At 49.1% G+C, this 21,223-nt stretch overlaps 1 protein-coding gene across 2 annotated transcripts; it reads right to left on the minus strand.

Moving 5' to 3' along the window:
- Nucleotides 1-7,484: 7,484 nt before the first annotated feature.
- Nucleotides 7,485-20,800, minus strand: LOC104640092 (cytochrome P450 4B1-like). 2 transcript variants are annotated; one of them, XM_075759467.1, is made up of 12 exons: nucleotides 20,250-20,800; nucleotides 16,451-16,595; nucleotides 15,743-15,787; nucleotides 15,082-15,209; nucleotides 13,397-13,521; nucleotides 13,144-13,295; nucleotides 12,463-12,569; nucleotides 11,756-11,946; nucleotides 10,300-10,437; nucleotides 9,621-9,681; nucleotides 9,004-9,086; nucleotides 7,485-8,241 (listed from the first exon to the last, which is right to left on the minus strand). In XM_075759467.1, exons 1-12 carry the CDS (start codon nucleotides 20,427-20,429, stop codon nucleotides 8,073-8,075), a joined length of 1,524 nt encoding a protein of 507 aa, XP_075615582.1. In that variant the 5' UTR covers nucleotides 20,430-20,800; the 3' UTR covers nucleotides 7,485-8,072. The 2 variants fall into 2 exon arrangements, with proteins under 2 accessions (XP_075615582.1, XP_010306649.2); XM_010308347.2 differs by having other exon boundaries at nucleotides 9,621-9,685; nucleotides 10,304-10,437; nucleotides 20,250-20,797.
- Between the last annotated feature and the right edge of the window lie 423 nt (nucleotides 20,801-21,223).

Here is a 21,223-nt window from a genome sequence, read left to right on the forward strand (position 1 = left end):
GGAGGGGGCAGGCTGGTAAAATTGCTGGCATGGCATCAGATGAAATTTTTATAACAACACAGAAATTCTCACTGGTGACAAAGTCCCTGGACAATGGGTTTGACCACGGATTACTGAGCAGGGTAGCTTTTTATCCATCTGTCTTCCAGATAGTTATTTAATAACCAGTGATGACTCTTAAGCATGAAGCCAAGGGGATATGGGTTTTGAAGGTCAAGTGAGATGTCAAGCATTGAGCTGATAGGGAAAGGACATATGGGACAGAGTGGCTAAACCCACATTTATTGGGATTTGGAACATGAATCTGAGCTTGGGTGATAGCAAAACTGAGTGCCTAATCCAGCCTCCAGCCTCTGTGTTTTCTGTTTCACTGGTGGAGGGGAGAGAAATGCCTTTCTCATGTATTTCAGAGATTTCATGGCAAGAGGGGCTATGAACATTGGGTTTGACACTCCTCAGCACAGCCTGGGGATGATAACTCAGGTTTTTTTGCAGGGGAAGAAACTGTGGAGGTTCAAAAGAGAAAGTGAAGTGGCAACAGAGCTGCCAGTGGAGAAAAGCGAAAGGGGACAGCACTGGTCTGGTCATCGTAGGGGATTGGGACAAGGCCAGAAACAGTCTGTTTAGCACCAGGAGAACCTACAGCCCCGTTGTTCCTAGGCATCCTGACTGAAGTAAGGAGCCTCCAAAAGATCTTAGCATGAAGAAGCATCTACAAGAGTCTCCTGATAGCTGGAATGATCTGGGGAGGTTGGCAGGGTGAACAGAGTATTGGCTTGACCTTGTGGACAACTAAGGCTGAAAAAAATACAGTCAAGTGTTGAAGTACACTTGAAAAGTCATCAAATATTTGCAAAGAGCGTCTGCACGGTTGGGTCGATGTTGTGGATGTCCACATGATGGCAGTGTATGCCATGACAGGTCATGCCATAAACGTTTAAAAAAAAAATAGTTACACTGAAGAATTCCCATCCTGTACCAAAACCATGGACACATCAGGTTGTGAAAGTTGCTTTAAGGGTCTTGGGAATTTCTCCACTTAATTTAGATGCCTAAATAGAAGGAAAGGATCTTCCTCGCTGTTTTCACTCATACTGTTGGCATTCATTGCAGAAGAACTGGTTTACCAAGCAGGTGAAACTTAGGTGGAAAACTGGTGCTTTGCTCCAGGGTGTGACCTTGCAGCAGCTGCTTTCACCGGTTGTGCCTGTGTTTATTCGGCTAGGAAGAACAGTCCAAGCCCATCTGTCCCTTTGTGTTCCTGCAGTGCTTAGTGCTGACAGATGAAATGTAGCTGTAATGCCAAAAACAATAATAATGTTTCAAGCTTTCAAACACATGATATATGAGGAAATCACAGCAAGAGCCCAGCAAGTGTTGCGGAGTAATGTGAGCTGCCTGGATCCCATCTGACCACACATGTCTCAAGGATGAATTTATATCTGGAAGCATTTGATACAGCTGTCTTACAAATATGTTGCAATATTTACTTAATTTACAGACTGCTTCCAGCGTAAAATCCCCGTGGGGTTTAGATGGAAATTGCTGGTACCATCTGATAATGAGTTTGCCCGGAGAACAGCGTGGGTCCTGTGCAGGGACCACATGCCCCGATGGTGTGAGCAAGCTGTTCTCACCGCTGGTCCTGCTGCTTGGCAGTGTGCGAGAAAGTACCACCACCAGACTGCAGTGGATGGGTACCCTTTGCGTGGCCAGGATGTGGCTGCACAGACACTATGACAATCTCTGTGGGGAAAGGAATAACTGTGTGAGTAGACGGCGTCTTTGCTCTGCTGTTATTGAAAGCTGTAGCAATGAGAAAAATCTAAGATCTTTTTAACCAAAACAAAGACTTATCCTGTTGCACCCTGCATAGCCCCTCTCACAAATTCTTGTTAAATTAGATATCTGAAGGTCTGAATCAGGCAGTCCAAGGTCAGCTCATCATCTTTGCAATTACCCTTTCTGCAGAAAGTAGGGAAAGATTAAAGAATGAGGTAACCTCTCTGCATCTAGTCCTTGACTGTCTTTATTGCTCTGAGTTATACCTCCCATGTGATTAGGTCTTTTTATTACTACCATGTCTCTAATATCTAGGAGGGGAAAGATAATTGGGGGGGAGGCGGTCTCAGAAATTACAGTCTGGAAAGATCTGGCTTGCTCTGGCACTGGGACATAGTTGCCCAGAAGCCCTGTTGCAGCCTCAGCCCAACTCTCCAGAGTTGGCAGAGCAGCAATGGCAGATGTGGGATGCGGGATGCGGGATGGTGCAGGATGCGGGATGCAGGATAGGAGATATGGGATGTGGGATGCAAGATATGGGATGATGCAGGATGTGGGACATGGGATGCAGGACGGAGGATATGGGATATGGGATGCGGGATGCAGGACACGGGATATGGGATGCAGGATGTGGGATGCAGGCTGGCTGGCCTGACATACAGTTCTGGCTCACGTGGCTTGGGGACACTGGCAGCTGGGCTGCCATACACGGCATTATTTAGAAGAGTGTGACCTAGCTCCTGGCCTCGGAGTGTATTAGCACCAAGGAGGGCTTTGTGCGCAGATCTGGTGTTGGGTTTGGGTATGCAGCTGCAGGGCGAACCAGGCTCTGCTCCCTTCCCGTGCCAAGAAGCCACAAGCACAAGACAGAGAGGAGGATGGGAATGCTGCAGAACACCTCCTTTCCTTTTCCTCTTCAGATAAGAAGAGGCAGATTTTTAGTGAATCCTAAAAGTCACGGGGTAGACAATGACTGAACAGGGTGAAGGCAGGAGCAGCCTGGCTTTGTGTCCCAGGGCCAGAAACATTCCCGTGTTGGATGACCCAGTTGGGAAAGTAGCAGGGCAGACTTTCCTCTACCCCTGATTCAGTCTGCTCCCAAAAACCAGACCAGAGGTGCTCTGCTGTAGCCTTACACCACACACATTGCCACCTTTGGGCTTTTGGATTATGCAGCAAAAATGGTGACCTGCTATTAAAACCTCCGAAAATGCAGATTCCCCAGGCAACCTATGTCAGGGCTTAGGAAACCTTAGGGAGTACTTTATGCTACGTAATCTGTATCTACCTAAATGCAATTTAGCAGCTGCCATTTATTTACATGAGGACTGTTATGCCGAGTTCCCCTAGTCTGATCCTCCTTTACCTATGTCTTTCCAGTGGGCACACCATGATTTTCAGCCTTGTGCTCTTGCTCATCAGATCTTCTTGCTTTAATCTTTCACATTTGCACGCCAAAGTTCATCCACTCCTTTTTAGATGGTATTTTCTTCAAATCTTATCTTTAAAAGAAAATTGAATCCAATATAGAGATGCATGCCATTTACTTCTAGTGACTTCAGCTATGTTGATTAAGAATTTTCTCATTTTACACTTTAGAATAGGTAGGCAAGGTACATTTTGGAGTAAATGCAGTTTCCTTTATACTTAAATCTCCAAACAGGGTTGAAGGACACTGTCTCATTTCACCTAGTGAAAGGAGACGCAAGTGAAAAATTTTAGAGAAATATTTGTATTTATGTATCCAAGTATGATGTTTGCTTTGATTACAACATCAGAATATTATTGATTCGTATTACCTTTGCAGCCTCTATATCTACAAAATCCCTTTCGGGGAGATTGCTGCCTGTCAGTCGTCTCTGCTCTTGGTTTTGTGCAACGGCCGTGCCTGCTCTTGCGCTTTGTGCTTCTGCTTATGGACTCGCATCCCATTCACTTCAGCATTTTTTCAATTTATCAAGATAATTTTGTGTCCTAATACTGCCCTCCCAAGAGCTTGCAGTGTCTCATAGTTTTATAACATTTTCCATTTTATTAAGCATACTCTGTCTCTCTCCATTGCAGGGATATCTCTGATTTCAACTCGAGAGCTGCACCTTGTGTCTGCAGAGGGGACAGGCAGCTGGACGGAGCGTGCGGGTGTTCGCCCGGGCTGTCCCGGGGGCACAGCGGCTGCAGCCACAGCGAGCATCCCCTGCAAAGCTGACACCGTACCATCATGCTGATGCTCCTGCTTCTTTGAGAGGAGCTGGCTCACACAGAAATAAATTGGATTAGCTCAGAAGCGAAAACAAGTTGAACTGGGATTCAGTTTGCCCGGCATAGGTGGAAAGCCAACATTGCCGAAGGGCAGGAAATAGAGAGAGAAAAGCACATGGAAAAGCACATTTACTGAGAAATCTTATTTTTATTTTACTTTCTAGAATCCTGATCCTTAAGTGTATATAAATGAGAGTAACTGCTAAGACCACATGCTGATTGAGCTGCCATTAGATGAGGATTGCCTTTGTGCAAAAGCATTTTGAAAATGTATGTATTTCTCATTTTAAGTTCAGATTTGTTCTTTTGGTGGCATTCATTACAAAGAAAGGGAGTAGCATCATCATTCAAATTATAACGTCAGGTTCAACAAGTTACTGATTTTTTCTTCAGAAAGTATTTTTCTTCCTGGGAGACTTTACCTCTGAAAAGTCCTGGTTTTCAAAGGAACTCGAAGTTTGAAAACAGAAATGGCATTTTGAATCTCTTATGCTTTTGAGCCCAGAAAATAATTGGGTTAGACTGAAGTCTGGCCTGATGCTTGTTTTTTCATGTGCTTTTTTGCCAGACAGTATGGCGTATAGAATAATCTGCCATATTCTGAAATCCCTGCTAACCCACCCAGACTGGCTAAGGGAAGGGGGGTAACCCCAACGGCTTGGGCTGGCCCCCGAGCTCTCCACTTTCCCGAGCTCTATTCATGCTTTTCTATGAGAAGTTGCTGTAAGCTTTATGGTTTTATCATTATTAATTTATTATTAATTATTTGCAAATTATTCCTTTTTTAAAATTATCAATTCAATATCACAGATTTTCAAGTCTTTTGCCTAAAAAATTGTAAGTTTTCCTGCAAACCCTTTCCAGGCAGCCCGTAGTGCTCTCAATAAGCAGCACGGACTCGTGGAGGTGCGTGCGGGAGGGATGAGGCTGGAGGATGCTTCTAGCACTGCCGACGGCTCCTGGCGCTGAGGATGCATGAACTGCCTGGTCCGACAGGTGCTCTCCTGGCTGCTTTCGCAAGGTGATGATCCCAGTGAAACGTCCTCTCACATAGTTGGCTTGTGCTCTGCACAGCCCTGCACATCAAACTTAGGCGCTGATCCAAGTATCTGGTGCCACTAAGCCTTTCTTTAGCTTTTAATCCTCTGTCCTTTGCAAACTCTTAATTGTGAATTTTAAAATGCACTTGTAATTTGCTCCTGTTCACACCGGTGGGATGTCTGTGCATTTCCATGGACTTGCAAAATAGTTCCTGTGGGTACATTTTCTGTGGGCAAAGGAGTTTCTGGTGGGTCACAGCCCAGCTCCATTTGCGGCCAGTTTTGGTCATTCAGTCTCTGGCTGTGGTGGTCTGATCACAAACTGCTTCAGGTCTCAGGAGGAGAGAGGAAAGGGGCTTGATTGGCACCTCATCTTTCCTGGAGGGTCTGTACTGCTCAGCTCACCGGGCAGCAATCTATAGCTCAGGTCTCACTTGAAATGATAAGTTAAGGGGTTACAATCTATTAAAGGCAGGGAGAGGAATGGCAGGTACAAGGTGATGCAGCCTTGCTCCACCCTCCTACCATCAGAGCACAGGTCTGCTGCTGCTGAGTCATTTGCACTGTGGCCTTCTTGGCATGGGGTTCACCTGCCTTAATGTAAACTCTTTCCTCAGTGATCACCAGTTTTACTGCTGTCGCTTGTGTCCTTGGTCATCGATACAGGCCATTTTTGCAATCTTTGCTTTATATTATTCCTTCTAGTGCTTTCACACACGGCCATTTCCATTTGCGCTTCATGCACAGCCCTCCTGCTGTCGCTGTGACGGGTCTCTGCATGGCCCTGCTGTGCTGAGCTCCACCACGCTGGGTCTGTTCAACACACAAGGACGACGGTGGGTTTGCCTGGGAATATTGGCATCACCCCAGATACGTAGCTGCTCAGCTGCTGGAGCTGGAACAGCCCTAGTTTAATAACCGCGGTGAGGTGAGTTTGTAGCTTTTACCCAATGAACCTTTACCCAATGACCTTGAAATATGATTGAACATAACTGAAGAAACTGGCTTTTATCAGCTTATTACTTGCCATATCACTAGAAGCTGTGACTGAGCAGCCTTGAGCCATGTGCATTTACTGCTTTCCCCCTGGACTAGAGCCTCAGCGGGAGATAAATCATCACTTTCCTTTAACTTACTCCAAGATATGGAGTGACCCAAGTGTTTCTCCTGACAAGCTATGGTTGCAAATCCATGGCAGGGTGGGAATCTGGTATTTTTTGTGTACTCAGGTTTAAATTGTAACTGAATTCAGGGTGAAGCTGGATGATGCAGTCATGTCTGTCATGTTACCTATGTGCACAGGTGATTTCTTTCTTTTACCATTCTTCTGAAACGGGATATTACTGAATCATAGCAGTTGCTTCAGGGCAATCTGGAGGTTTTGCTCATCAGAAGGATTAATCTGTGGCTTGGGTGCCTGGAGCACCATGAGGTACAGACAGGTGAAGCTGGCTGCAGGATGTGTGTTCTCAAGGCTGCTTGGCTAAGCGAGCACCCCACGAGCAGGGTTTATTGATGGTGGTTGGACGTGCTTGGTGGGGGGCTTGGTGGTAGCTGTGGGTATGGCTGTGACTGTGGTTAGAGGAGATGCGGGTGAAGTGGCAGAGGAGGTACATGGGCAACCCTATTTGCACAATATACGCGCCTGGTTTTTGCAGCTTCTCGATTACAGCTGTTCTGAAGACACCTTTGGCCTGACATTTGCGGTGGGTTGCTAATATGCTCAGAGTGAGAGATGGCAGAAGTTCTTTCTATTCTATTATTCATTATGGGCACCCTTTGTGTACTTAAAGTTAAAATTGGACAAAACCTCATGTTTGATATAACCTTCTGTTAACGGGCCTCACCAGTGACTGATAGTATAGCACTGTGTATCCCACAAAAAGGTCCTCCTCTTCCCCCTCCTGCTTTCTATCTGCCTTATCTCTGCAGAAGAGAGCTGTATGAAGTCAGCTGCTGTCTTACTACACAGCTCACGATGCTGGAACTGCAGTCAACGTCACTGCAACGCTAATTGCAACAGCAGCATTTGAGATTTCCCAGTTTGACACTTTCTACCCCAATAATGATTCCTGCAGAGGCAGAGGACACCTTGTGGTATCCTCCAGTGTACCTCAAGCATACAAATCTCGTAACTTTATCAGCTTAGGAAAATTAAAAAAAAAAAAGGAGAAAATAAAGCTTTCTAACTATAACAACTCCTCCCTTGCAGCTTTAAATGGCATTGCCCATGGAAGGAGATGCTGTGTTGGCTGGGGCTGCAGACCCATGGGGCCAGACACCGCCAGGGTTGTCTCTTGCTGCTCACGGGTTTCCTCTCCATCTCCCATTTCTAAAGGGATTTTACATCCTGTTTGTGATGGAGCTGGCAAGTATCAGCAATAAAAACTGATGCAGCTGCTGTTAAAGGAATAATTATTGGTTTATTAACACAAACATTACAGACAATTTTGCAGTTTGGGCAGAAGTTCAGAGCCCAAACTGGAATCAATGCTTTCAACAAAACAGAGAGACATTGAGTGTGAGAAGAGAGACAGAGGTCTGCCACGGGCTGTCCCTGCCGCAGGAGAGGAGGGCTGACCTCTAGGCACTGAGGAAGGTGTGGACGATGGAGCAGGGCTGGGAATGGTCACAGATTCAGCCAGGACATGAGTGTGAAGGCAGGATTTGATAAGGAGGAAGCTGGTGGGACCTGAAGATGTTCCCAGGCCAGGCTAGCCCTTATGGCAGGGCAAGGGGACAGCCAGTAAAGAGGCATGGCCGTGCCCAGCTGCTCTGAGATCGGTGCTCATGGAGCAGATGGCAATGGATCTGTGCAATGCCATTCAGGCTACCTGGACCAGGGCAAAAAGGGCTTTCTGCTGGTGGAAGAAGCACAGAAATCAGGAATCCTCATCCCCAAATCCTGCCCTGCACCTTGTGCCCCAGAGAAATATTGTCCCATCCGCTGCTCTGTCCCTCCCTCCAGCGAAGGCAGGACTTTTTCCAGCATCAGCGGATTTTCTTTAGATACAGGTGAATCCCATTCTTGGAGCGAAGGGTGAGCTGAGGTATTTTGCAGGGAGGTTTGGCGGGGTCAGGCGAGAGCTCGAAGCGGAGCAGGGTCAGGGCCAGCGCCACCTTCATCTCATTCATGGCAAACTGCTGCCCGATGCAGTTCCTGGGGTAAAACAGCAGCTCAGCCACCCCATCTCAGTGCTGGGCACAGCAAACCCCCACAGCTGGATCCCAGCCCTCTCACACCAGCACACAGCCCTTCCTCTCTGCACCTCTGGGGGCCCCAGGCAGCATTTTGGGTGGTGAAAGCAGGGGTATGGGCCGAGCAGGGGAAATCCGGAAGAGCATCAGGGGAAGAGGAGCTCCTGGATGTGTGGTCAGTGAGCACAGAGAGGGAAGGGAGATGGGGAAGCCAAAGGAGAGGCCAGCAGAGCTGAGGTGGTGGGTTTCCAAGCAGGAGGGTCTGCAATATGTTTGCCTTGTCAGGGTGAGCGCAGGATGAAGGCAAGGATTGGGAGCAGGGGAGAATGGGAAATCAAAGGACGGGTGGGTGGGATGGGGTCTCTGCATCAAGGAGAGGAGAAGAGCAGGTGAGCCCAGGATGCTGCAGGCTCCCTGCGTGATGCCAGCAGGGTGCTAAGCAGCTTTGGGACCCAGTTCCCCATCCCCAAGAGGGGCTTGGTGATGTTTCCTTGTCATTTTACCTACTGATACCAGAACCCCTCTGCAGCACAAACAATTCTTACATACTTGTGAGCTATTTAACGCTGCAGGGCCAGGACTTCAGGGGGAAGTCTGTGAAAGCACTCTGTGAGTGCCTCCCTGATAGCAATTATAACAGCAGCACATGCTTGTATGGCTGAGAAGTTTCCAGGGATGCACATTTTCTCTCCCCCCTACTCCTTCAGTGTTCCATACACTTTACCTCATTCCAGCAGAGAAAGGCAGAAAGGCGTGAGAGTGTCTGCCAGAGATGTTCTCTGGGGAAAACCGCAAAGGGTCAAACACCTGGAAATGAAGAATATGCAGCAAGAAAAAGTGATTACTTAAGGAGTAAAGGTATTGACCAGTATCTTCAGAAACACACCACCTCATAATTTCTGAACACCACCATTGGAGAGAGGATTGAATCTGAGATGGACTGAAACTCATACACCAGACTCCCTCGCTTTCCACTGAGCCTGGCAATGGTGTTGCCAAGACAAACCAGACATAGACATGATGAAAACCGGGGAGCCGGGATTCAATTCTCCATCTGTAAGCTGAGCAAAATCATCTTTTGGTCTGTTAATACGAGTGCTTTGGAGCACTTTGTCTTACTGTTTGGGCAGCACCCAGCCCTAACACTACCGTCTGACCACCCTGTGCTGCAGCTGGCCGACACTAATGCAAGGCGGTCGGTTGCTTCTCAGGGTGATTCCTGCAGGCAAAGATGTTTGGGAGCAAGGAGGGGCTCTGCTCACCTGCTAACGGGTGAAGGGGACATTGGAAGAGGCACAGCATAAAGGGGAAAAATTATTAGAAGGACAAAAGAAAACTCACCAAAGGGTCTTTCCATACTGCAGGGTTTCTGTGAATGAGATAAATGCTTATCGCAGCGATGCTGCCTGTAAAGCAATTGGAGAGAAGGAAAAGGCTCAGTGACAAAGAAACTAAAAGGAAGGTTGCAGCATGCTCACACAAAGGTCTGTCTAAATCATCATGGTCTTATCTGTCAACTGGAAACCTATATGGGTTTTGCACTGGCTTCAGAGAAAACTAAACCTTTTCCATTTGTTTAGTTGTAAGCAGCCAAACAGTGGAAATGAGGAAGGCACCGGCAGATCATCCCTCCACCTACACTGCCCTCTTCTGTGCCACATCAGAGAAGGGAAGGAGCAGCACAGGGCAATTCCCACACCGCAAGTTGGGATGGGACCAGTCCCTGTCCCCCTGCGCCTGCAGTTTGCGAAACCATGAGCTTGTGCTTAGCCAGGAAGAGAGGGGGCTTTTGGCACAGGCACGGCTGCCCTGTAGCGATGGTGGCAGGAAGGATGTCACGGGGATGCTGCTGTACCTCAGTCCATCAACGGGATGCCAACATCTGCATAGCCCTACCTCAACATCTGTGCTGGCACAGAGCAGGTCGCAGAGGCAGGGCTGTCCCTTTGCTCTGTGGCAGGCAGCAAGGATGCGGCTGATGTCCGAGAGCACAATTTTGTGAAGTGGGAATGGGATTTACAGACCTTCTGGCAAGGTGCGTCCATCAGGGAAGGTGATGGGTTTGCTGAGCTGCCGGGACACACCAGGCACCGGTGGGTAAAGGCGAAGGCTCTCCTTGATGCACATGGTGCTGTAAGTCATCTTGCCCAGGTCCTCCCTGCCAGGACAGAGGCAGGCTGAGCTCCCTGCACCAGGAGGCCCCTTGCCCCATGGCCATCAGCCCCCTGGGGAGACCCCCTTGCAACAGATGGGGGATACAGAGGGACTGGTAATGTCCAACTACAGGTGTGACAATGTGACTTATTTCCCATAACCCTGCTCAAGTAATAACACCAGTGCTGGTTGCAATGGATGCATCTGGTCATGATGGCTGCATTCATCCCAAAGCAGATTTGGAGACAGATAATGACACAATAGCCAAGGGCTAATTTAAGCAGTGTGCCCACCTAACTACAACGCTAGTCAATCTCCAGCTCAAGCCAAATTTGGAAAAAACTAACATCTGTGGTTGGTATGGAAATATGACTACTAGTCAATCATCTTAACCCCATAAACAGTGAGCAGCCCAAGAGCCCTTTGAGCTCTCCTGCACGGCAGCAGGCTGCACGCCAGGATCTCCTCTTACGTAGGGACACCTCTCAAGCTTACTTCTCGAGGTTGAGAGAATCCTTACCATGTCAGATACTCAGTAAGTAAATTGGGAATAAGCACGCTGAAACTTTGAAAATCTCAGCTAAGTGATATAAAGGATTAATTGTGCACATATAATCCTTTAGACATAAACCATTGACCAAGTCTGAGACTAGGATTGGATCCAGCTGCATCTAGACTCCTCTAACCAGGAGTTTAGAAAGCAAAGGCGGTCCTCTGAACCTCAGGACTCAACAGGAGGGTCTCCCTGACAGTTTTGGCTGACCCTGTTCTCTATGCAGTAAATTATCCAGTGTACCTTGCCATCGAATCTTGTTAAACCACTGTCACATTTACCATTGAACTTTGTTAACTCACTTTGTTATCAATAAAATATATTGCTGCTTCTCTCTTGTGAGTGAACTGCATCTCTATCGCTCCATCTGCAACAACAAGCTGCTACAAGCTGGGGACTCCAGGACACCTCTGAACAACTTTAACAACCTCTGAACAAGCTCAAGTGCAAAGTGACAGCGAAAAAGCCGTGACTACAATGCCCTGTGGCGAGAAAACAGGAGAGAGCAAAGAGCAACATTGGTGGCCCAGGTCTTGGCACGACACCCAGCATGTCCCTCCTGGTCTGGGGTGGTTCTTCTGGTGTCAGCCCTGAAGGGCAGGGAGGAAGATTTAGCTGAAGGATGCAGTACCTGCTCCATCCTATGAAGTCCCTGTGCACACAGCAATCTTTAGCACCCCAGCTTTCAAGCCCTGAAGACATTGCTCACTTACTTAGAAATGGCAGCAATGGGAAAAAAGTTATCAGCTGAGGAAATGTGCAACCTTACCACTGAAGCGTCTCTCGGTGCCCCAGGATCCCCTGGATCTCCTCCCGGCACCGTGCCTGGTGCTCAGGGTGTGACGCCAGGCAGTACAGGAGCCAGGAGATCCCGCTGGCTGTCGTATCGTGGCCCTCAAACATGAACGTGTCCACCTCGGCACGCAGGTCCTCATCAGACAGTCCAGCTCCGTTCTCGTCCTAACAGTCCAGAGACACTTTCAGTGGCCCATGTATATGTAAGTAATATATATAACATAGATAACACAGAACATATAGATTATATATATTATAGTGGCGCATATATTAATATATATAAAAACCAATATAATATCTCAGAAGGGACCATTATGTTCTTTCAGCCATTGCAAAGAGGGGTGGTGATGCCCCTGGAATACGTATCAACAAAATCAATCTCTCTTTAGACTGAATTCAGGGTCTCTTTTCCTTCACTTATAAATCCCTTTATCCCCCTGATATCAAACCACCAGGACTATGAAATCTCTCCGCGTGTTGTATTCCCCAACAGATGCTACCAACATTTCAGTGATGGAAACTCAGATCACCTTGGCCCCTCCTCAAATGGGTGGGACTGGGCTGATTTATTTTAATGGCTCGTGCAGTCCTGAAGGTCTCTGGTGGTTTGTGGCACCCCTGCACAGACTGACTGGCTTTTGCAACCTGCTGCCGTGTCGCACACCCGCTCTCGCCACTCACTTTGGCACACAGCAGAATGTCCAAGAAGTCCAAATGTCTCTTCTTCTTGATCTTTTCAAATTCCTGTTCATCTTTAAGGGACTCCTTTCGCTCGCGGATCACTTTTTCTGGGGAAGAAAGAGTTAAAGGTTCAGCAGGGGCAGGACATGCTGAGCTGCAAAATCACCCAGTGAATGCAAAGCTCACCCAAGGGGATGACCACTGCTCAGTCCATGACGCATTTGATAGGTGTGCTTCTGCATCCCAGGCAGTTTGGGGTTTTCAGCACCACAGCAACAAATGCCGTGAACATTGCCATCCCTTTCTGCAAACTTCAGACCCCTCAGCCTATTTTACCGACCCTTCCTGCATTAAAATCGTGCCTGGCCTGGAAAGGGAAATCATTCCTTTCATCGGTGTTTCCTGCAGCACCCATCCCTTGTCTCACCAGCGTCTGGTCATTTAACAGGAGCATTCCCAGAGTGGAATTCCTCTGTTAGTCCAGTCTGGTAACCCAGGAGCTGTGAGACCCCCTTGCTTCACACCTAGATCAGACCACTGCTGCAAGATGATGCTCTACGTGGATCCCAGCTCTGAGTCTCTGGCAGGATCACTGCATGGGCAAGGAGGTAACGACTGCCTCTGGTCAGCCCTCACTCACCCTGTTTGAAAGCTTTGGGAGAGGATGAAGGCAGGGAATACCTGTGTGGTTGTGAGCGAGCTGGCAGACCTTCCTGAACCGAAATCCGTGGGGGCTGAGCCAGTAAATGATGTCGTTGTGATAGGGGAAGATGCGGAGGCGCTGGTGCACCATGTGGCATAGTTCATAGACAGCCTGGATGTAGCTGTTTTTCCTGGGGAGAGGGGAATGGTGAAAGTTTGTAAATTTGGGAGCATCATGACAAGCAATTTGCCCATTTCCCTCCTGAACTTCAAAATTTCTGCCAGCACTGACCTGTTGGTCTGGCAGTTGCTGTGACAACTGAAGGCACATTTCATGATGCTATCGAGAGTCATCAAGCTGACGTGCTCAAAGAGCTCCACCGGTTTCCCATCTGTGATCAGCTGTTCCCATTTATCCTAGGGCGCAAAGGAGACAGGAATGAGAAGGCAAGGGACAGTTCTGCACAATCTGCAGTCACTCTCCGGTTAAATGAGTGCTCAGCTAGGGATACATCCCACAGAAGTGGAAAAAAGAAGAGGATCTCTTAGTTGCCATCAAAATCCCGGAGAAGGGTAGGCAAGAGCGGGGTGGTTAATACAAGATTTGTCTCAGGCAGCTGCTACTCTTGCATCCTGGCAGCGGTGAGCCCTGGTACACCCTACCCTGGGGCAGGGACACCCTGGACAAGCCCAAGAGGGGTGGATTGCTGGGTGACAGGGTATGTTACCAAAGCCTTTCTTAGGGTGCAGTGTGTTTCCTCCACAGGAGCAGTGTGTTGGCATTGGGCTTCACCGAGTCCGTTCTCAAACACACATGAGTTTGGTGCCTAAGATGCAAACTTCTGACCAAGGTTTTTCCTCCATCCCACAATCTCTCTGCTGCTGTGTTTTTCCAGTGTATAATATAGGAGGTCTTGCTCAACTCTTCCCACAGGGGGTCCTTAAAGAAACTATAAATAGTGTCTCTCTTGCCTGGCAGACATGAAATGATGTTGAATCCTCTGTCCCTTTGTGGCTGTAAGGAACCAGTGGACTCAAAAGCTGAGAAAGGGAGGAGATGGAGGAGCTCAGTCACATCTGAGCTCCCACAGCATGAAACCAGGCTGGAGAACAGGACTCATATGGACAGATTTATGCCCTTAGCACATACAACGATTGCCACCTGGTGGCATGGGCTCCCACAATAGGCACTTTGCATTGCGTGCAAGGAATTATAAACTGCCAGGCACTTTGTGTGCATTGCAAAAGCTCTCCTGGCTCTCCAGCCCCCTACTCCTGACTGCTCTCTGGGTCAGTGGGAAGGAGGACAGCCAGGATCCATGTGGAGCTGCTGGGGAGGTTGGATAGAGGCAAAGGAGAAAGGAATAGATCCAGCACCCAGACTCCTGCTGGTCCACATGCACAAAGCCTGGTGCCCTTCACCTGTAATTCACACTGTTTTCTATCATGCCCAGCACAGACAGATGGAAGAACAGTGCACTTTCACCGTGTATCAGGCAAAGCAGGGATTGCAATCCAGTCATGGGTATGTTGACAGCAAATGATATCCTTTAACCTTAGGTCACAGGATAGCTCTCCTCCAACCTTTGTATTTTGGGGATTTATGAAGAACCCTTATTTACTTCAATCCTTCATTTACAAAAACACCTTATAAGAAGTTGCAGCTGGGATGGGGATTATGCACAGTTTGGTGATGGCAGTAACATTAATCCTCAAATCATAGCCACAGAGCCCAAAGCAGTACCAGAGACATAGTCCCTGCAGAGAGACTCAACCTGCTCAATCCTTCCAACTCACGAGCAGGGATTTGTGGTGACTCAGAAAGCCTGACCGCCAGGACACAGCCTGTCCTTACAATTACCAAGTTGTGAGTAAGGGCACTGCAACAAAACTCTGCTCCAGCATTTACCGACCAACCAGTCAAGATCAGGGAAAAGAAAACAGGGCAGAGAGAGGAACATCAGATAGGAGTCCTACCAGCATCACATTAGTAGACTCTGCCATCAGGGCCACGTACGGTTTCAAGACGTCGTAGTGAAACCCCGGAGTCAGGAGTTTTCGATGTTGGTGCCATTTTGGCCCATGTAAGATGAGCAACCCGTTCCCTGGGGAAACACAGGCAAGGCATGTTTTGCTGGCACAATCAGGCTGCTTTCACATGCCTGCGGACACAGCTTTCACCTGCAAGGAACATTATTAAATCTGCTCTCTGAGCTGCTATGAGAGAATATTTCCAAATGTCCAGTGTTCCCAGGGCTGAGCAGAGCCCTGCTCACTGAAATGACACAGTGCTGCCTCCAAAAAGAAACACCAACATCGCTGGAGCTGAGAAGTTCAGATCAGTGGATGCGTTTTTCACCAGTCCTCCACTGAATCTGAGCTTTTCCCATCACCACCCTTGGCTATCTACGGACATGTAAGTGGTTCTCATTTGTACATATGACTATGTCTGAACTTTCCTTCCTCGAATCACAAAAAATCCACATTATTTAGTACCTCTTTCAATAAAGGTAATAAGTTCAGGAAGCTTATTTAGCTATAACTGCATCAAGGGACAAGCACAATGCTGTTTGCTTATAGCATGTTCTTGACTAACTTCAGAATCGCTCCTGGTAGGCAAAGCTCTGGGAATACATACCAATCCATGGGATAAGGTGTTTATAGCTGATGTTATCCTTGGGATCTGTAAAAAAAAAAAAAAACAAGAAAGAGAAAATAAAATGGTAAATGTTTCAGTAGCATCAACCCACCGGTTTGTTCCTGAAAGGTCCCTCTGGGCTCTCACTTTTGGCTGACTATGAAGCAGAATCGGTAGCATTCCTGCAGAATTCAGTATTTCACAACAAAACAACACTGTTTGGCCCAGCTGCAAGAAACAGGCATATGTCTGTATAAAAGCAGACATCCACACTGGAATAAACAAGAATATTGGTAGTCCAAAGTCTATGCTGTGTGATAAATGATTAACCCTCCCAGACAACACTGCTTAGCACCTTTCTCTCTGGATGCACTAAAGATATGGTTCTGCAGTAGGAACCAGGGGTCTGAGCTGAGAAAAAAACTTGCAGCTGTCTACTCCTTGCTAGGGTCAGGCACCGAGAAGACAACATTTCAAGGAGCACTTGAGGAGGTTTGATTTGCCAGACTTGGAGGGGCCACCCCTGCGGCCCTGTGCCTGAAGCACCGAGAGCATGGCATGAAGGAGGGACCAGCTCTCCATGCCTTCAGCAGATCTCTGCAACACAACCTCTCTGTGAAACCCTGCCTTGCTGTGAATTTTTAGGCTGGCATGGGAAATCTGCAAGCTGTGGTTGTTGCTCCACAGCTGAAGGCATCATCTCCTCACCTCCTCTGGCCAACAGAGCCTTGGCATAGTCGGGATTGCTGACAACCAGGAATGCCGAGAAACTCCCGAACCAGAGAGGGTGAGCATGTAGGTACTTCTGTGCCCATATCTCTACCTTGTCCAGCATCTCCTCCTCCTTGAGAAGCTGTAGTTGTGGGGAAGTAAAAAGAGAAAGAATACTTAGATTCAGACAAAAAAAAAAAAAAATCTCCCAAACCACTTTCTTAAAAAGCTCAAAGTCTTTCTGTATCACAAAACCAGGTGATTGCAAACAAGATGGTGTCACTCTGGGTTTGCAGAGCATGAGAAGTAGAGATGCATGTTACTTTTAAACCTTATATAAGACAATTCTTTCTTATCAACTGATGCTAAACATGGAGAACATCCTTAGGGACAGTGCTGGTACCTATCAGTGCACACACATTATCTGCTGTCTTTCCATGGCCACCCTAAAGAAGATTTGCCCCAGCAGTATCTGTATTTTGTGGCATGCAAATATGTTCTCACTCGCACATGGCTGAGCAATTAGCACCCTGCAGTCATGAGAAAATACAGCAGCACTTTTACGGCAGCCAACGGCATCACTGCTGCATCTGACTCAGTGCAAAGACGCCTTCTGACTGGGAAACCTGGGCCCCAGCTTCCACCAGCCATTTAGGTGGAGAAGGCCAGTGCCCAGGTAAAATTCAAAAGAATGAGTCCAAAGTCACCAATTGAGTGTACAGTGAAGGGGAAGCTGGTTAGTAATGTTAGATTAAGATTTCATTGATTTCCAGGAATTGAATTTAATAGGTAATGAGGAGCTGGTGTTCTGACAAAGGTTCATCTCTGGTTCTTGGAAGTTGCACGCTGAGGAGTAACGTGAGCATCAGCGTTTGTATCGGCAGCACTGGCAGGTTTGTTCTTCAAAAGTGATAACCGTTTTATTGATTTTATAGCTAGTGTTGTATATTAAACAGGCAATAGCCAAAGAACAAGTGGAAAGATCAGTGGAAAGATCCAAAGTCACAGACAGAGAAAAAAAGATCGGAGACAAAACTGTGTAAGAGTTCTCTTTGAACAGAAACTACGTTGCCACAATATGCAGGGAGAAGGATTTTCGTGAGCTAGGGCTGACATAGCTGCTGCTACTTTGATTTGAAGCTTAATTACATCTGTATTCTGGTGCAGAAATCAGCCACGAAGTCACCCTATTGAGTGAGTCAAGTGAATATTTGGTGCTGAGTTAGCTCAGCTCAGCTTTTAGTTTGGTTAGTGTTTCTCAACCCGGGAGATGGTTTGTACTCAAATGATCATCCATGTCAGGCTTGTCTTGGAGAGGAGGCTCAGGAGCCGTGGTGCATCTGCCAGAGGACTGCACAGGCTGCGTGGGGGCATGTCCAGGCTCCGTGCACGAAGGCTCAGCCGCCTTCCTGGTGAGCTGGGCGGCCCCTGAAGCACATCCCGTGTGTCTCGTGGCAGAATGGCAAACTACATTCAGTTATCTTTTATGATAAAAAGTTATCATTCAACTTCTCTCACTCAAGTTCCGTATTTTGGACTTACTAAAGAGAACCATCAATCTCTCTGGTTGCAGAGACCAAGTTTTGGGGTAAAAGGAGGCAGCCTTCCCCAGTGCCCATCCCTTCCGCAATGCCAGCAGAAGTGGGGCTTGGCACAGTGCCTTTAGCTGAGTGACACCTCAACATCTGAAAGTCCCTTTGATACGTCTGCTTGTGCTTCCTCCCGTTATGAAATCACAGAAAGCACAAATGAAAGTAATTGGGAGATGTTATAGGCAAACCTCACTGGCAGAGGTCCTAACGCTAGAAGCCTTTGCATCTGACCTTGGTTTTGGAGCACTGGCCTCAGTTTGTGCTGTCAAGAACCACCCCTGCACCGGCAGAGGGTGCGATGGGTTTATTTGAGAGGAGAGGTTATCACCAAGGTGAGTAACCTCTACCTGCTGTGGCAAGCACTCCCGGGCAGAGGGTGTAAAGTCCTGCAGGCTGAGGAGGAACAGGAATGGACAGGTCCTGCTTCTTAACCGCAGCTCCAGCTACCGGGCTCTGCACGCAAGACCAGCACTTCTACTTCTTCCTCCCTTGGGGGCTTTAAAAGAGAAGTATAACCCCCGCTCAGGTCTAGGGAAAAAAGGTAATAGCCTGATCTCACACTGAAATGCAAGTTTTGAAATGGATCCAACACTAAAAGCATCTGGGAAGAGGCACTTAAAGGCGCTGTTAATGACTACGCACCGATAGCAAATGAAACAGAAGATAGAGGAGCTGAAATCTGAGCACGAAGCTGCGCCGTGCTCAGTCAGAACCAGGCTGGGTCCCCTCCACCAGCCACCCGCCCAGGGCAGATGCAGGCAAAGGGCTGCCGAGGGACCGACAGCCCCCCTGCGCCCGCGGGGCAGCTCCCTGCTCTCCCTGAATTCGCCTCTCAGGTCCTCCTCGGAGGGGTGTGTAAACTTTGTATTCAGGAGGTGCTCAGAGCATTGCCAGCTTCCTCACTGGCTCAATGAACTGTCAGGCTCTGGAGAATTCAGCAGCATTTAATCAGCAAATGATTAAATTTGCAAACCAGGAATTCTTAAAAAGATACTGCCCAAGGTGAAAGTTGAGCCGTGAACAACCTAGCGACGATGGGAGCGAGTGATTCGCACCAAAGGTTAAATTCCATTCCAGGATAAATAGTCACTACTGACAAACAGGCAAATGTTATTTAATTGCAGTTTTAAAGTCTAACTGGCAGCACAACAAAGCCCTGAACTGGCCTATCTTCATGCTTATGTTGCCAAAAGACTGACTGTCCCGTCCAGCGCAGCAAAACTAGGGCTGCCACAGCAGAGACGAGTCCTAGGAGGTCTCCTCCAGATTTCCCGCTACTTTTCAGTGTGCCAGTTATTTAGTGTGCCACAGATTTGGCCAGAGCAGGGCATCAGCAGAGGTCAGGGGAGGCCAAGGCAATTTTAAGCAACTTTTGGCATGTATGGAAAAGCCATCAGGCTTTTCAGCATCAGGCACCTTAGTTACTCCTCACGAAGCTGCTGATGAGTTGTGGAAATCTGTTTGCCAAGGCAGCCACGCTGATCTGTGTTGGCAAGCACATACCTCAGGGAACAGTCACCCATGCCACCCAGAACAAGGCTGGCTTATTAGGTACATGGGTTTAGTTAGTCACAGCTTTAATGCAACCTTAAAAGGATCCATGGCCCCTGTGCTGAATACTGCACCTGGGATGTCTTCTGTGGCTTAAACGTGACTCAAAATGATCAATAGCCTGTCTGGTCCACCTGGCCGTGAAGCCGATACAAGCTGGCAAGGGACAAAAGGTGCCTCCGGATGCTGGGAGCAGCGTGCATCTGCACAGCATCGCCGGGACGGCTGCAGCGGCCGTGCCCTGACTTTCACAGGAGCAGAGAGGTGACAGCGGAGCCTGCCCTGGGACGGAGCAGCGCGGCTCTGCTGCCTCCAGCACCAACGCTGGGTTACACCCCGGGACAATCTTGCGCACGCCACGTTATATTATTGCTTTCTTTACCCGTGAGCCAGCTACCACCTCTTTCCACCGCGCATTTTGCAACAGCCTGTGTGTGCTGTTCTCCAGGCATCACAAGCAGAGAAAGCAATTTGTACGGCTGAGAAAAAGGACGCCCACCTTTCCCTCTCCCCTGGGAAAAGGGAGACGCAATTTTCCCGGACCATGGCTACGAGTCCCACCGGCATCATTCCTCCCCCTACACGTGGGGAAAACCGCTCCCCGCACTCCCTCCCCCCCAACCCCGGCAGGGCAGACCCGGCTCCGGCCCTACCTCGTGGACGTGGCCCAAGAGCCAGTGGGTCGGGTGGCCGGGGAAGTCGGCCATCGCCCTGAGCAGCTCCCGCCGCCGGTGGTACAGCTGGATGGCCTTCAGCAGCACGCAGGTCAGGCAGAAGACGGCAGCCAAGTGCAGCACCCGGGACACATCCACGCCCAGCCAGGAGAGCTTCATCCTTCCTCGGTGAATGCAGCGACCCGGCCGCCTTCCCGCTGCCGGCTGGGCTCGGGCGGAGGTCGGTGGCACCGCTCGGGCGTCCCGACAGACACCGGCCGCGTTCAGCCAACGCAGGGTGTGTGTGTGGGGGGGGGTGTGTGTGTGTGTGGGGGTGTGTGAGGTTCAGAGTCCGAGCGGCTGGCAAATCACCACGGCGCTTGTTGGGAGGAAAGCATCCCGCGGGGCCTCGGGAAACGCACCGCTCGCCCGCAAAACGAGCTCCAAGCTATTGGCTGTTCCTCTTCCCCTCTGCCGGCACCGGCTTGAACCTCGCCGTGGTTCCAGGCCCGGGGACTGAGGAGGGAGGACAAGAGCTGTCAGCCTGTGCCGGCGGCGGAGGGGCGGCAGCACGCCAAGCACGGCCGGCTGAGCGGGACCTGGCCGGCTGCCTGCCTCGCCTTCCCCGGCACAGTCGGGGGGTGTTCACCCCCCCCCCCCCCCAAACCCCGGCTGCTGGCCTGTGCGCTGCCTCTGGGGAAAACTGCAAAGACCGAGCGGGATTGAAGAAATAAAAGAGCCTGGCTGAGTGAGGGTGTGTAACAACCATCCCGCCGGGCGCGGGAAGCCGGCATTTGGGAATATCGGTCCTTCACATGCACTTTTTTAGGCTTTTAGTGCACACAAGCCCGAAGGAGAAAACTGGCATACGCTGGGCTTCCTCCCCCCGAGGTCTTCATCACCTATGCCTGCCTCCCGAGGGTTCACCCTCATCCCTTCCCTTCCCATCCCGGCCGCCCGCCACCGCCCCCCCG

Source organism: Balearica regulorum, chromosome 8 (assembly GCF_011004875.1).
Source record: "Balearica regulorum gibbericeps isolate bBalReg1 chromosome 8, bBalReg1.pri, whole genome shotgun sequence".
NCBI lineage: Eukaryota > Metazoa > Chordata > Aves > Gruiformes > Gruidae > Balearica > Balearica regulorum.

Excerpts from the sequence above, each read along its gene's own strand:
- LOC104640092 (XM_075759467.1), bottom strand. The coding sequence starts at position 20,429 with ATGAAGCTCTCCTGGCTGGGCGTGGATGTGTCCCGGGTGCTGCACTTG. Across the intron at positions 16,596-20,249 it reads TCTTGGGCCACGTCCACGAG|CTTCTCAAGGAGGAGGAGAT; the intron begins GTAGGGCCGGAG and ends CCACAACTACAG. Across the intron at positions 8,242-9,003 it reads CCTTTCTCTGCTGGAATGAG|GAACTGCATCGGGCAGCAGT; the intron begins GTAAAGTGTATG and ends GTTTTACCCCAG.